This window comes from Emydura macquarii, unplaced genomic scaffold, assembly GCF_026122565.2.
Source record: "Emydura macquarii macquarii isolate MOO-44397 ecotype Brisbane River unplaced genomic scaffold, CSIRO-AGI_Emac_v2 contig_1790, whole genome shotgun sequence".
NCBI classification, from domain to species: Eukaryota; Metazoa; Chordata; order Testudines; family Chelidae; genus Emydura; species Emydura macquarii.
Genome location: NW_027131927.1, coordinates 7,805,576 through 7,821,536, shown reverse-complemented (window position 1 = coordinate 7,821,536; position 15,961 = coordinate 7,805,576). Strand labels below are relative to the sequence as shown.

General features: G+C 43.1%; 1 protein-coding gene across 6 annotated transcripts in view; it reads right to left on the bottom strand.

Moving 5' to 3' along the window:
- TMEM150C (transmembrane protein 150C) overlaps positions 1-15,961 on the bottom strand; it is a 42,167-nt gene that overhangs the window by 12,065 nt on the left and 14,141 nt on the right. For 3 of the 6 annotated variants that reach the window (XM_067556863.1, XM_067556865.1, XM_067556864.1), the window contains 4 exons: positions 5,587-5,668; positions 4,676-4,729; positions 4,514-4,546; positions 4,323-4,390 (listed from right to left, as the gene is read on the bottom strand). In XM_067556863.1, coding sequence (XP_067412964.1) covers positions 4,323-4,390; positions 4,514-4,546; positions 4,676-4,729; positions 5,587-5,668 — 237 coding nt within the window. Of the gene's footprint in view, positions 1-4,322; positions 4,391-4,513; positions 4,547-4,675; positions 4,730-5,586; positions 5,672-5,792; positions 5,863-15,961 lie in introns of all 6 variants that reach the window. The other 3 variants (XM_067556867.1, XM_067556868.1, XM_067556866.1) reach the window with 3 other exon arrangements.

Genomic DNA, 15,961 nt, shown 5'->3' with positions numbered 1-15,961 from the left:
GTACAACAACTGTATTGTTTGAATAGATCTTCTATTTTAACAGATATCCATGAAGAATGAAATTCACCCCAGTGCAAATGGCCCAGGATATGGCTTATGGTCTCCCTTAAGCCTTATTTTAAGGTTTTATGTGTTTCATAAAGACCTTGTTGATGCTCTCTGTGCTAAGGTGAATTTCTCTCATAAGTAGGTTCCATTGCTTTAGTTTGGTACATTAAAACATATTCATTCAGCATTGTTGTTGTTTTTTTAATAGGAAGTCAGATTTTTTTTATATAAGACTGATGACAGGAGATAGGACCCTGCACCTCTAGGTCACAGGTTGAAACTCAAACCACATTAGAAGGGACTAAAAGCAATAACCAGTTGATGGACATTCATGTAAAAATGAACTGCTGATCTCGGTCCATCTCACAAGTGAAGTTTTGCTAGCAGTCTCTGCAGAGAGACCAAGGATTGAGTCGGCATCCAGAATCAGAACCAGGCTACTGAAACTATTAATGAATTCAGGTCAAAGCTGGCAAATAATTCCAGTCACATTAAAAAAAATGAAGAATTTTTTTGTGAAAAAGTGGAACTAATTCGTTTAGAAAATTTTTTGGTTTTTTTGGTTAGGTGAGAAAAAACAAAAATATTGAATTAAGGTTCAAAATTAACTGATTTTTCAGGTCAGCCACTGAACTGAAAAATGAATGATTTGCTCACTTCAATTCAGCACAAGCTCTGCTCTCACCCCTACACGATCCTTACAGGTCATGGCTGAGTGATAGGGCAGTGTTGGGATGATGGCATTGCTGATGCTCACACTGCACCTGCTTCATGCATACAGGATTTGGTTGTATGCCATTATAGTCAATAAGAGTTTTGCCATGGACTTCAGTGGAATCAGGACCAGGCATAAAATGAACAGTTTCCAAGGATTTCAGTTCAGCATGTTGCCCAAGCATTACATTAAAAGACACAATGCTTCCTGCTGCGTCATTCACCACCCAACCCAGCACACAGGCAGTTTATTAATCATTTACCAGGTATTACTCTAAAAGGGTTCCATTGTATCTGTTTGACTTGATGCAGAGAAAATATATTCTTTAAAGTGGGCTCTAATGAGTTTCCCCTTGGACAAAATACTAGCATCAGCAGCCTCCCAGTCAATGCAGCGGGATGACCTTTTCATCTTAATTATTTACACTTTCTGTTTTATAACTCCAACAGAACGTGACAGTCAGTCTGTTTTGGAGGACTGCATTGGCCACTATATATGTGCTTAAATTACACAACCGTCATCTTCACCACATATCCAAAGGCAGTAATATTTCACCTGAAATGAACTGCCTTTCACGTGCTGTTGCTTTGTTATTGCCAAAGTATAAAGGGAGAGGAAGAATCCTAGCTCATCACAAGTGATATTAATGTAACGTTCAATTATTTTTTAAAATCGGTGTGTGTGAAAGATAAGAATCTTATGATATCGATTTCAATGCACATGGATCCTGTTCTTAGGATTTTGCCACTGATTTCAATGGAAGACAAACTGTGTGCTATCTATAATTATGTGGTACAAACTAACACGATCTATTGGGCCTAAATTTTCAAAAGTGACTGGTGATTTTGGGTTCCTCAGTTTTTGGCTGTCAGTTTAGACACCTCTAAGATGCCAGATTTTCAGAGGTGGGCACTCAGTACTTTCTGAAAATCAGTTCCTTGTAAACATGTCTCAAATTAGACACTCAAAAATTAAAAGCACCCCCAAAATCACTAGTGACTTTTGAAAATGTAAGCAACTGATGTTTTTATCAGTGACAAAGAGGACGCAAAAATAAGGTGGCAAGGGAATAAGAGAAAAACAGCAATGTTCTCAACAACAAAAAATGTTCCTTCTCCATCTCAAAATGGAGAGATGCATATAATTTTTTTGATAAAAATTCTATGAAAAAAATAAAAATTGGGTCCATTCTGAACTCTTTAAAATAAAAGCAATTTTTACCTTCCCTTGAGTTTGAGCAATCAGTTTTATGCATGTGGTACTCCTAATAATGCTAAAGGGAGTTATACAGGCAAACTAAAAGAACATACCACTGTATCTACAAAAGGTCAACATCAAAGCAATATTTAACCACTATGGCTCCTTGAACTTTCTCTGTTATTTATAATTTCCAGTATGTCCTCTTCTAGAGCAATGTCTTCAATCTGGTTAAGGTCAATAATGGTACAAGCTGGCAGTAGCCTTCACAAGCATCCAGTGTAGCAGACATTCAGTCTGTTCCAAGGAGTTCTTCTGCTTTATCCTAGTAGGGTAATGCCCATAGACATCATAACAAATTTCTTGTTGCATTTTCATCCTTGAGTTCCATAGCTTTAGTTTCCCTTGTAACACTGGATGAGATTCAAATAGAAAATGCTGATGGCATGAAGCAGGTTTTGTTGGTTCTTTCATCGCAACTGCATAAATAGAACTTCCATTCATTCTCATATCCGTAATACAATCTGATAAGACCAGCTCAGGAAATTGGCTGCACACAGGCAGATTGCTCCTGCAGTCAGAACTGCAAACTTTGCACCGACACAGCCCCACAAAGAAGCCTATGGACTTAAATGGGGCTGGGTGTGGGAGCAAAGTCTGCAGATCTGATTGCAAGAGCAGGGCTTTACATTTAAGCAGCTCAAGAGGGGAATGTGTATTTACTAACGTCAACCACACACTGGAACATGAGAATTTTCCTACATGCATGTTGTTATACTTGTTTTGGAGGGCAAAGATTGCAATTGCATTTATATATCTGTATTTAGCTTTGTGTGTGTGTGTCCGACACATATGCGCATTATTGGCGAGGACCAAAGATAATAGAGCTACACAAAATACACTAAGTCAGTGGAACGAGGCTGAGTTCTACTAGCTGAAGTTCTGGCCCAATATATCCATAAATATGAGTGTGTATGGATATTGATATTCCCCTTTCAAAATATGCATTAAGATGGAGGAAAAATTGAGAGTAAATATAAGTCATTTAGGATACAGGAGATTAGTAATAATAATATTTAGCGCTTATATAGTGTGCTTTTAAGTAGATCTCAAACCACTTAATAAAGGAGGTGAACTTCATTATCCCTGTTTTACAGATGGGGAAACTGAGGCACAGGGAGGTGAAGTGACTTGCTCAGGTCACATAGCAGGCCAGTGGTTGAACTGGATGTTGCAATTTACGCCTAAGCCTAAACTTTGCCTTGCAGTGATGCTATGAAATAACCATATGATGGTGATTAAGGCATTAGAGAATTTGTGGTTATACTGATTTGTAAAGACATTAGATTCCCTCCCTTTACTGTGTCACTCCAGGGCAGAGTTAAGGCTGTTTGGGTGCCCTAACTGTATCATTCCATCCTTAACATGTCTGGATTTCATTTAAGTGTAACCTGAACTCTGACTTTTCTGGGTTTGGGAGAAGATATTTTGTACTTTTCAGATGTAACGACGTGGTTGAATCCCTGTTTTAAGAGCAAAAACAACGAGAGTTCTGTGGCACTTTTAAATTTGTTAGTCTTTAAAGTGCCACAGAACTCTCGTCGTTTTTGCTGTATACAGACTAACATGGCTACCCCTCTGGAACTGTTTTAAGAGCAAAACTCAACTCAGCCTTAACTATGGAAATTTGAGTGATGCTTCCATTATATACACGGCCACATCGGCAGAGACAGACTCAGTAACAGCAATGCAACATTAACTCAGCATTATAATTTTGATTCATTTGTCTACATAGCTTCAGGAGAAAATCCTTACAGTATCTCAGGCATAACAAAAAAAGTTTTATTGACAAAAATAATTAAACCTTTTTTCAAGCGTTATACCCATCAAGTCTTCCTCCCAATCATGTCAATTAGAAGCTTCACCCCTACCAGAAGGAACCTGTGAACATCCATATTTTTAACTAATTGATTTTTTTTTTAAACTCCTCAAAAATAACATTTTGTCAAATGCAACGACCAATTACATAATGTTCCCATGCAGGATTTACCAGTAGCAGTAAACAAAAAAATATTCCATGCATCAAAAACACAATCATACAGATTCAAGGTGAAGGTGAGATGATAAAAGAAGAGAATAAAATGGAAAATATGAAGGTCAAACGTATCCAACTTTGTTCTGTCTTTTTAAAAATAGTTACAAAATAATACTAGCTTCATACTACCAACACCTCTTTAAAAGGTTTCATATCATCAGCTTTGACAACAATAGCTACTGGTTTTAATCACGTTCCAATGACTCTTTAAAGTGAATTAAGTGAGACCAAAAAAAAACCATACAAATTTCTCCATGCGGTTCCTACCTAGAAATGCTGCCATGTTCATGACTTGGCTAAATACACAGCTTGCAGGGGGTGCATCACCTGCAATACTTCAAAAATATAAAGTATCATTGTAACTCTACTGAGACAGCTAAAGAGAGAAAGAGATAAATAAATAACACCCATTGATCAGAATGATACTTGGGTACGGGGTGGGGGGGAGATCCAGTTACCTTATGTAAGGGGGACTTTTGGAACCAGGTTTCCTAAGTGACATAAAAACACAGGAGCCAGAATTAAGGATTTTGCTGTTTTGTTTCTCTTTAAAAATATTTGTTAGACGTTACTGATTTAAAAAACAAACAAACAAACAAACGCCAGCAACAAACTCTTACCCATCTGGCAGGCTTAATGGGATAATTTTGTTATCTTCCACAGCTATAAAATATCTGTCAAAAGAGGAAAGAAGCAGTTTAGAAAACACAAACAATGCAAATATAACAAGACAACCATGTTTTTTTAATGTATAAATTAATTTGGGTCCCAGTTCAGGAAAGCACTCTTAAGTGTGTAATATCCATTCCTATTCAAGAAAGCACTCAAGCATATACTTAATTTTATGTATGTGCTAAAGTCCCAGTGAAATCAGTCAGACTTAGCTTTAAGCATGTGCTGAAGTGCTTCTCTGAATTAGGGCCTTGATTAGTAAGGTTAATCAAAGCCCCAATTTTCCTGAAAGAAATTCTTTTCTACCACAGACCACAACACTTTGCTATCAGCTGGCACTACTGATGCTCAAGCTATTGAGTAAATGCCCACTTTCTCCTCTGGGTACATCACCTGCATTGCAGGCACGGGAGAGAAGCCTCTCTGGGCTGCTGCTCCCACTCACACACAATGAATGAGGAGTGAATGGGCCAGGGTAGGGGGTGCATGGAGCCTTGGCTCTGCACTCCACTACTTACTTACGGAGGAGGGAGGAAGATGTTTCAGGAAAAGGGCTGCTGCAGCTTGCCCCAGGCCCCCCGTGGAGCAAGGGGGAAGCAGGGACCAAAGTGTGACTCTGAAAGACATGAGTTGGTCCCTGCTCTGCTCCTGGGCAACACGGCCACATGCTGCCCCTTGCTGAAGGCAGATCACCAGCTGCCAATCCAGCCCTATGTAAGCAGTTGCCTCAGTGGGAGTGGAGAGGTCAGTGCAAAACTCTCTCTGTTAAGATGTGGTCTATGCTACTGCAATGTTTGGGAATGCCTGATTTAACTCCACCCTCACTTCCCCTCCAAAACCCAAGCGGAAGGTCACTTACACGATCCATAGCCCAGCTGAAGTGAACAGGGTGAACACAAGGGGTAAAAACATCCACACGCTGCATTTCTTCCCATCCATGCCTGCTAGAAACAAAGATAACCAAGTGTAATGCAGAACAAAGAAAACGGAGGCACGAGTTACTGGGGATGTCATGTCCCACCCCCTCTCCAACACGACTGCAGTACATTTAATAAAACTTAGAACCTGGCAGTGCAGAATGCAGCCTGTTGCTCCTGGTTCGTGCGGAGTGGTCCTAGTACTCCAGGAGAGTCCCCTGCAAACCAGGGAGAGCACTTGTGTAGTAAAGTACTAGTCAACGCATGGCAGAATCATAGAATCTGGCCCCGAGTGACAGTCAGCCCAGGAACTGAAAGCAGTCTATAATCCTTATTAAACTGTTAGTTGAGCTTCTCCATACCCCTTTATGGTAGGCATTGTTTTCATTTAGCAAAAAAGGGAAACTGAGGCACAGATAAATCACATCGGGGAGATTTTCAAACATGCTGAAGGAATTTAGTACCAAGCATTTTTTAAAGCCTCTCCCTAAGTGATCTGCCCAAGATCACACAGCTGGGAATAGAGCCAATCAGCCCTTGTGCTCACCAGCGGCAACACTCTCCCATACAAAGGGCAACCTAGCTTCCCACCACAGCACGCTGGTTACTAAAACCCAGATCTGCTTTCTTAGTGATGCCCACTGCTCGAATAAAGAGTCATAGATTCAAAGGCCAGAAGGGATCATTGTGATCATCTAGTCTAACCTCCTGCAGAGCACAAACCATAGAACTTCCCCCAATAATTTCTAATGGGTGGATGCTCTTTCTCCCCATCTCTCATCATCAGCTCACATAATGTGCACAGCAACCAACTAATAAGAGCACTCTGCTGAATTAAAAGGTTCTGTGTTCAAGGGCTGACATCTGGAGTGTCGCTGAGACAAGGAATTCTTAAGAAATGGAATTCTTGATATTTAGGTTTAAAGTAGCTATACTGAGGTATGCAGATTCCTGGTAAATGAATGCAGGCAGAAGAGCTCAATTCCATAGGGAAGCATTCTCCAGAGGAAAATATGCAAGGTGAAGACTAGAAATACCAGGACAGGAATAGTGGCTTGCTATTGCTACAATGTATGTCATTTTGAAATGCTAATATGTGTCACAAAGCTCTTAAATATGTGTAGACTCACTGCCTACATCCTTTGGCAATGGAGCTGTTTTGTACATGTGTGTAACTGTCTATTATATATACACATTTCCTTCAAGCTTGAATAAAAACTAAGAGATGCAAATTGGAAAAAAAAACAAAGCTAAAACACTGACTTTCCTTTCAGTAGGGTAGCAGCACTCACTCTTTCACTCCTTCTCTTCCTCCTGTCCTTCATCATCAGTTGTTGAGTTGATATTTCTTGGGGAGACTGAGGATCACCCTGTATTTCAGTGATGATTTGGGGCAGGTTTTAAGATAACTGATTTTTTGCCTGAGCTTGCCATCAGCTTGATGGCATTTCTTTGTCTGTCTGTCTGTCATGGTGATAACTTTTGAATGCCACATCTGATCAATTCCAGTATCTCAGAGAACATTGTAGGCATCAATGGCCAGAACCTTCTTGATTGTTGGGGAAAGCAGAAAACGGAAAGGGGGGAAATGGAAGCCACATGGAGCCCCTGCCATCTGATTAGCAAAGCCACCGCTTCAAGAGATCGATAGACAACTGACAACTAGCTGATGGCTCTTATTAATGCCTTTGAATATGATCATAGCCCATCTCATCTGTGCTCATCCTCCCAGTAGAGTTTACCATGTTGACATCCTGAATGACTCATCTGCCAGACTAACAGTGGGGAGGGGAAGGAGGTTGGGGGTGGGGGTATCGGGATGTGCACTCAGCCTTGGGCATGGCAAAGAGAATGGGGGATCCTGCTACAGGGGCCAAAGATGCTGATGGAGGAAGGTAGGAATGGAGGGGAGGGGGACACACAGAGCCCCGGCCATGTGGGGGGGAGAAAAGAGGACCCTGGAATTGGGGGCACACTGAAGCCCTGGCAGGGAAGCTCTGAATAGAGGGGGATGGGTGGGTGGCACATAGGGTACTTGTGAGGGGGATGGGAGGAAGGCAAAGAGCCCCTGGTGCATGCCATAATCTCAGCCTACATAAACTATGATATATGCAACCCTCTCGTTTAGGGCTGGATTGTAATATTAAGGTCTGCCTTGAGTAAGGGGCAATGTGTAGCCATGCTGCCCCAGGATACATTACTGCTTATAAAGCATGATTTCTTCCTGTGTTCCCCTTCACTCCAGGGAAGAAGTAACCCCACACCAGTAGCAAGTTACTTTCTCCTCAGCTGCCTGTTGTGTGGGAGGAGGAGTAGCGGCCCCACAGAGGCTGCTCTCCCTGTTGCACTGTGACCTGAAATGCTGGTAGTCTACAAAAGGAGTAAGTGGACTGTTTTCATCCAATACCCCCTGTCACAGTCCTGCCCATAACCAATGACATGCAGTCGTTGGCAATCCCTCGATTTGAGGATGATTTCTACCAAGGATTTACATACAAGTCCTGAGATGACTCAGGAGTCCAATCCTGGAACCACAGACCTGCCTGCAATAGGTACAGACATTTCCTAGCGGGTCAGCTGCCTGCTGATAGAAAGTTCTTTCTATTCCCTTCCCTCTCCCTCTTTTCAGCTTCGAGGGCAAGATGCTTCTCCTCAAAGCGGGCCACTGCCTGATGGTGGATATAACACTACTGAGGTCAGTTGGTGGCTTGTTCCTCCCAGTTTATGGATGTCCACATTAGTTTTCTTAAGATATGCTTTCAGTGTATCTTTGTAGTGTTTCCTATGACCACCACAAGATCTCTGACTATAGGTAAACTGAGAATAGAGAACTTGTTTTGTGAGGCAAAAATCTGGCATCCACACACAATGTCCAGCCCAGCATAGGTGGTGCATAAGGATCATTGCTTCAATGCTGGTGACATTGGCTTCAGTGAGGATGCTGGTATTAGTGCAGCGATCTTCCCACTTGATGTGAAGACTCTTCTGGAGGCATAGGTGGTGATAGCTCTCCAAACACTTAAAGTGTTGTCATTGGGTCACCCAGGTTTCACATCCATAAAGGAGTGTAGGGATGGCACCTGTCTTATAGACCTGGATCTTGATATCCTTCCGTAGGTCACGGTCCATGAAAATGTCTCAGAGCAATTTCCCAAAGAAAGAACTTGTGCACTGGATTTTGTGCTGAATCTCACTGTCAATTTTTGTGTTTAAAGAGAATTGGCTCCCAAGACAGCAGAAAAGCTCGACTGTCTCCAAAGTCTGTCCCTCGACAGTTATTTGTGGTGCATCATGTGCAAGACCTGAGGCAGGCTGATACAGCACTTTAGTCTTCTTGATGTTAAGTGAAAGTTCTAGGTTTTGGTAGGCTTGTGCAAAAAAATCCAATGTGGACTGATTGTCATTCTCAGTATGCACAAGGATAGCACAATCATCAGCATACTGAAGATCAATAATGGAAGCCCTGAGGATTTTAGACTTTGAGTGGAGATGCTGAAGATTAAACAGCCGCCTGCCCAGTCTATATTGAATGTCAACTCCAATGGGGAGATGGTCTTTAATGAGGACCAGAATGACTACTAAATAGATGGAGAACAGAGTTGGGGCAATAACATATAATCTTGCTTAACCCCACTTTTGATGATAAAAGGGTCAGTCTCCAAGCCATTACAATGAACGGTAGCAATCATCCAATCATGAAGAAGCCTTAGGACCTTAATAAATTTTGGACGACAACCAAATCTGGCCAGCACCTGCCACAGGGCTTTATGACTGACAGAGTTGAAAGCCTTCGTTAAATCGATGAAGACTATGTATAGGTCCTGATTTTGCTCCCAAGACTTTTCCTGGATCTGGTGGGCAATGAAGATCATGTCAATTGTCCTGCGAGATGGTCTGAAATCGCACTGAAATTCCAGTAACATTTCCTGAGCAAGGGGAAGTAATCGATTTAAGAGAATACGGAAAAAAAATTTTCCTGCTGTAGATAGCAATACAATGCCTCAATAATTTCCGCACTCCGACTTGTTTCCTTTTTTAAAGATTAATGACAGGCAGTAACAAAATAAAGACAGCACTGGTGCTGCTGCAGTGACCTAACCTGGCTGTATTCTCTCTTTCACTCTCTACAGCCGGCTCCTGGTCTGTTGCGTGTGAGGCAGAGACTGGGAGAGCCAATAGAAAGGGAGGCACTGCACTGTAAGATGCATGGCAGCTTCAAACTCCCTGCTGACACTTAGCGCTTCTTTTTTAAAAGCATCCCACGATGGCAGAGCTGCAATATTCTGCTCTGCCCTATAGGTATCCAGGTGTTGGCTCCCATCTTTCACTCTCCAATCCAGCAGAAGCTGGGAACAATCAACTTCTGGGGAAAAGGGTGAATGTTTCATGTAACTCTAACCCTCCCCAATCCCAGCTGATTAAAGAGACAGGTGACTGGACAAAACCTGCCACCCCTCCATGGGCAAAAGGCTAGGGATTGCACCACGAGTTCTCAAGGCTGGAGATGGACAGCAAGCAATGTCATCAGGACTGAGTAGGCCACAGAGTAGCCACAAAGGCAGAAAACAAAATGATAATACCTGTAGATTCACTGGGCCCATCTGTAGCACAAATCTAACCATGTTTATGCACAGCTGGGGGATCGACATGTTGTAACACAGTTTGGTGCTGTCTGCATGGATGACACCAAACTCCACTGTAATAACAAATTAAAAAACAAAGAAAGAAGGCTTTAGCCCACGGCTAGATAGTTTTTCACACATTGTGACTACACAGTATTACAGCCATCCATACAGGCAGCACTGAACTATGTTATAACATGGTTAGTCCCCAAGGACATTAAATATCAGTGTTTAAAGGCAGTCAGTTCCATAGCACAGACAGGCCCTTGTACGTCAAGTAGAGAGAGGTGTTATTTAGGATTTCACTGTAACTGGAAGTAATGTGATGCAATTAAGAAAAGGAAACTTCTGTGTGACTTATCTCAAAAATCTAGCTGCTAGGGAGATTTACTAGGAAGTTGAGGAGAGTCCATAACGAAGCAGCGGAAATCCTAGTCTCAGGAAACACAAAACTATCTGGATAAAGCATTAGTAAGTGTACGGTACAACCCCACATTAAGAATTCTACAGTGCTGTTCTCTCTCGCAGCCTCTGCTGCAAGGAGCTGCAGATGTGTCTGGGATGCAGTTCTCTCATTTTTTCCCCTGCAGCCCATGAGTAAATGGCAGCATCCAGTGGCATCATTAGTGGAAGCCGTTACTCCAGTATCTAGAGACATTCATTCGTAGTGACAAGAGTGAGTTCCACTCTGCTGCTGGCTAACCTACAACAAAGCTCTGTCCATGCCAGAATTTGATCGCATCAATGTGTGTGTACCAAAAGCTGGCTCAGTGCTGCAAGACCATGGTAACTGACTACCTAAATTCCCTTCCTCGTATTAAGGGAGCAGGTGGGCACATGCCACCTCCTAGTCATACACTCATCATTGCCAACTCTATAATATAATTATTGTTCTGTACTCCGTTGGTTCCAAATGTTCCTGGACTGATATTGTGACTAAGCTAGGAGAATATAACCCTTGTATGGTAGAGGACATGACTGTTTTCTAATGCGTTTTCCTCCCTGAAAAGATCCAGGAAAAGATCCAGGCATCACCGATACAATATATTAATAATAAAAATACTCTTGATTATTAATGCCTTGTTATAGTCCCCAGCATTTCTACAGTACCTTTCACACAAAGGAACTTTACAAACTAATTTGGCTTCACTCACTCTACAGGAGGAGGAAACTAAGGAAAGAGAAGTTCATGTGATTTTCCCAAAGTTTTTCAGCCCCTGTTCCATCCACTAGATCACTGGGGGCTTGTCTTCACTTACCTCGGAGATTCGGTGGCAGTCGACCGGAGTTACGCAAGCTATGCAAAAAACTTGCGTAACTCCCGTTGACTTCTCTGTTTCTGTTCTGCGCTCCGTCTTCACTGCACTGTGCCGACAGGACACAGCGCTACGCCACTTGAGAAGGTGGTCTTAATACGTCAATTTCTGAATCGACTGAGTGGGTCTTCACTGACTGCTCAGTCAATCCAGAGAAGTTGATCTGACGGCAGCGAATTTGCCACCGTCAATGAAGACATAGCCTGGGAAGGGATGAAAAGAGGTGTTCCCCAGAAAGTTCTGCCTTACTGCAGTTGGAAGGAAGGTTGGAAAAGACGAACATGGTGTCCTGCTAATTGTCCTTTTGTTGCAGAACTTTTGTTTTCTGAGACAAATAAAGGCCTGATTCAATGTCTGTTGAGGTCAGTGGAAGAGGCCTTCAGTAAACAGTGATCAATTTAACATTCACTATACCTTAGAGAGTTCAGCTTGTACTGATTGTTAATAGAAAATGATATTCCAAATCTTAACTGAACAGATCAGATCAAAAGGTAGGAGCCCTAGGGGAAACCAGCTTTTGAGAAAAATTATTTTATTTCAGTTTGTGAAAAGATCAATAGAGTAAACAATGTCAGGATTCCTCTAACAACATCCATTAGAATCGTATTGAAGAAAACCAGCACTACTTATAAAAACATAAGTCACCTGAAGCCAGGTTTTCAAAGAGCTCAGTACATCGGGGGCTAGATTTAAAAAAAAAAAATTTTAAACCACAAAACTACACACTCTGGCCACAAGCATCTCACTGATCTCTTGAAAATCTGGCCCTTGGTCCAATAAAATATTAGTGGCAGCACATTACTCAGTTCCTGTTTGTGGAGTGACCAGAGGCTGGTAGGGAAGGATATCTAATGATTTGCTCAAGGCTGCTGAGTTTCTAGAGCTTACCTTTAATACTAAACACCTAGTTTTGGGGGCATGAGTGGCTCAGGGGACTGGTATATATATATGAATTGGTAAAACAGGTGTGAGAGGTTCTAGGAGTAACGACAAGTGGCCTGAATTTCAGAGGAGCTGAGCACCTGCAGTTCCCACCAACATAAATGGAAACAGAGGTCAATCATCACTAAGGTTAAGATTTTGTCAGTTATTTTTAATAAAAGTCACGGACAGGTCATGGTTAATACACAAAAGTTCATGGAAATTTGCAACCTGCCTGTGACTTTTTACTAAAAATAATGGGGGCGGGGGGCTGTGTGGCAGGGGACGACTGAAGCCCGAGTGGGGGGGGGGGGTGAGAGCCCAAGCCCTGCGGCAAAGAGAGAGGGGGTTCAAGCACCTGCCACCACCACAGCTGACAGCTCCAAGGCTCCTGCTGCAGCCCTGGTGGCTCAGGGACCCCTGGCCACCCACAGCAGCTCAGATCTGCAGGGTCCCCCAGCCACCCAGAGCTCCGGATACCACCCGCAGCTCCAGGTGCACCTTGCCAGCTGACAGCTCCAGCCCTGCCACCTTGGGCCTGAAGCAGAAAATGTCATGGAGGTCTCTGAAAGTCAAAGAATCTGTGACTTTTGTGACCTTCAGGACACAATCTTATCCTTAGTCATCACCTCTGAAAATCAAGTCAAAGAATAACAGGAGCTGACAAAAGGGTAAGCACATAAACAATATGAGCATTCGGCCACTTGAGAAATTAACACATCTACCTTGAGGGATACACAGTTTGGGCTTTTCTTCAGTTCTTGGGTTTAGTGTGCGGTGCTGGGTAGGGTGGTGGCCTGTGTTATACAGGAGATCAGACTAAGTGATCTGGTGGTTCTGCCTGGCCTTAAAGTCCCTGACTCCCTGACTCTAATTCTGTATTCACTTAAAATATCACATTATTCCTGCTTTTTTTTACAGCTTGATCCTGCAAACACTTAGTTCCAAATGTACTGCTTATTGCCAGAAGTAGCCCCACTGAATTCAGTAGAATTAATCACACTATTAAGCACTATACCCAGTACCCAGCTTTTGCAGAATCAGACCCTTAGACTACAAACTCTTCAAGACTACAAATATTTAGGATCCAGTATAATTAATGAATAATAATAAACAGCAAAGTCTTTCATCTCTAGCTTGCTACATCAGAAGTGACCAAAAGCTGTCACCCTCAGATGGCTGCTTTGTGGTCTGTGAGAAGATTTTAATGGTCTTAGTCAAGTTCCAGCAAACAGGTATCCACATCACAAAAGGCACCAGCACCCATAATTGGCACCCCATCAGAAAAGTTAAAGTTTGACTACGGATGGAGACTACCCCCTATCCTAACCCTAGAACAGTCCCTCTGACTCAGGATTGAGGCACATGTGCAGGGCAGCATGCAGAAGCCTGTGCTGCTTCTGTCTGCGTTGCTCCCTTCTGTGGCTAAAGAGAGGACTGTGCGCTCCGGGGCTGTGCACCAACACTAGAGTTTGTCTCACCCACTCTCTGTGTCTCTCTCTCTCTCTCTCTCTCTCTCACACACACACACACAGTTAGTTTGCATCTAAAAGATGAAATAATGGAGGTGGGAAAAGTTTCCTTCACCCATATCACCATGACACCCAGAAAGATATTTTGACGGATATTCAGGAAGGAGAGGAGGAAAGTGTTTAAAATGTACTACATTCATACTGTTTATTTCCACCTCTTCTTCTGATGAGATGCCAGCATGCCACCATTTTCTAGCATGTTTCCATTAGCACCTCCAACCTAGTCATCCTGAAACGTGTATAATTTAAGTGGTAAGTTATTTTTTGTGCCTCATCGCCTCTAGAGATGTTTTTCCCCCATTCTCCCTCAGCCACTCCAGACTAACAAGACAGACAAAGGTGAGAGGGGAGACAGGCACAGATAAGAGAAGCGAACTACCCAAGGTCACAAAGCAGAGAAGTGGCAAAACCAGAAGCAGAACTCAGGACCTGTGACTCCTAATCTAATACCCTCTCCACAAGACCACACAGGAAATTCAACTTCTCTTTCTAAACTTTCGCAGTTTAATAACACTTCTCCTCATCCTCCTCCAGCTTCATCAGCTAGAACCCCTGGTCAAGAAGGGGCTAGGGCAAACAGGGTGAAGTAAAGTAAGTGCCAAAGCAACTGTTTGATTTGAGCCCAGCTGTAGCTAATAATCAATCCCAGATGTGAACATCCCCAACTTCAGGGGGGTTCGAAGTCAGAATCCAGACCAGATCTGAATTTTATAGCTTTATGCATTTCTAAGGCCTGGTCTACACTGCGAAGATAGGTCGACGGAAGGCGGCTTCCATTGACCACATAATGTATGTGTCTCCACTGGAAGGTTCATTCCGCCGACCTAAATCGCGGTAAAGTTCGACTTAATAAAACCACCTCCCCAAGAGGTGTAGCACTGAAGTCGAATTGTATTCTTGGCGGTGACCCCACCACTGTACCACACAGCATAGATACCTCAGGGGAATCTGAGTCCAGGATGAATGACAATGAGTCTGTGGATGAGGAGGAGGAGAACAGGGGGCAGGCGAGTGGCGTGTCCATTCTCCCTGAAAGCCAGGAGCTGTTTGTTACCGTGGAGCAGCCCAGCCAGACACAGGAAAGCGTTACTGACTGAGATGACAGGGAAGGCACATCGGGTGAGTATGTACTGCAGATCACATTTCTGGGGTTACATCCCCAGTCCAGCTTCTTGTTACAGTGAAAAAAATACTATTATGGTGGTGGGGATGGGCTTCCTCGTTGTTGGTCCACTTAAGCATAGGGTTGCCCCTAGAAAAGACTATGTGCACAGGGATGGTCAGAAAGTCCTCCATGGATATCTCCAGGAAACGTTCATGTAGGTACTTTGCAATCCTTTGCAGAAGGTTTCTGGGGATGGCAGCCTTATTTCTTCCACTGTGATAGGATACTTTTCCCTGCCACTCTGTTATTAAATGTGCAGGCATCTTCACAGAACACTGCATAGACACATAAAGACCAGGCCTGAACCCAGATGCTTGCAGCAAATCCTCCCTTTCTGCCTGTGTTACCCTCAGGAGACTGATATCACACAAGGTCACGTAGGGAAGATGGCGCAAGTTTACAATACCCTCCCAATATAGTCAGTGCGTGTTATTCCGCTGCCATGGATGGTCTCTTGGGTCTCTACACCACAAGTTCCTAGACAGGACATTGTTGTTATGGGTGTTAGGGATCTGGGAACAGGTGCCCATATATTTTCTCTAGGAACACTTCACCCCAACTCCTCCCCGCACCATACCCTTCGGACCACCTCTTCCAAAACCAATCTTTGGGAGGGGAAGGGATGCCCAACAATCCTGCTGCTTGGGGAAAAGTGGACTTGTGCAGCATGTGCTATGGAGATTTCCCTAAAATGGATGCACCTGCCCCTTATTTACTATGGCTGGAACGCCACTCCAACCCATGCAAAAGATAGAGATTGG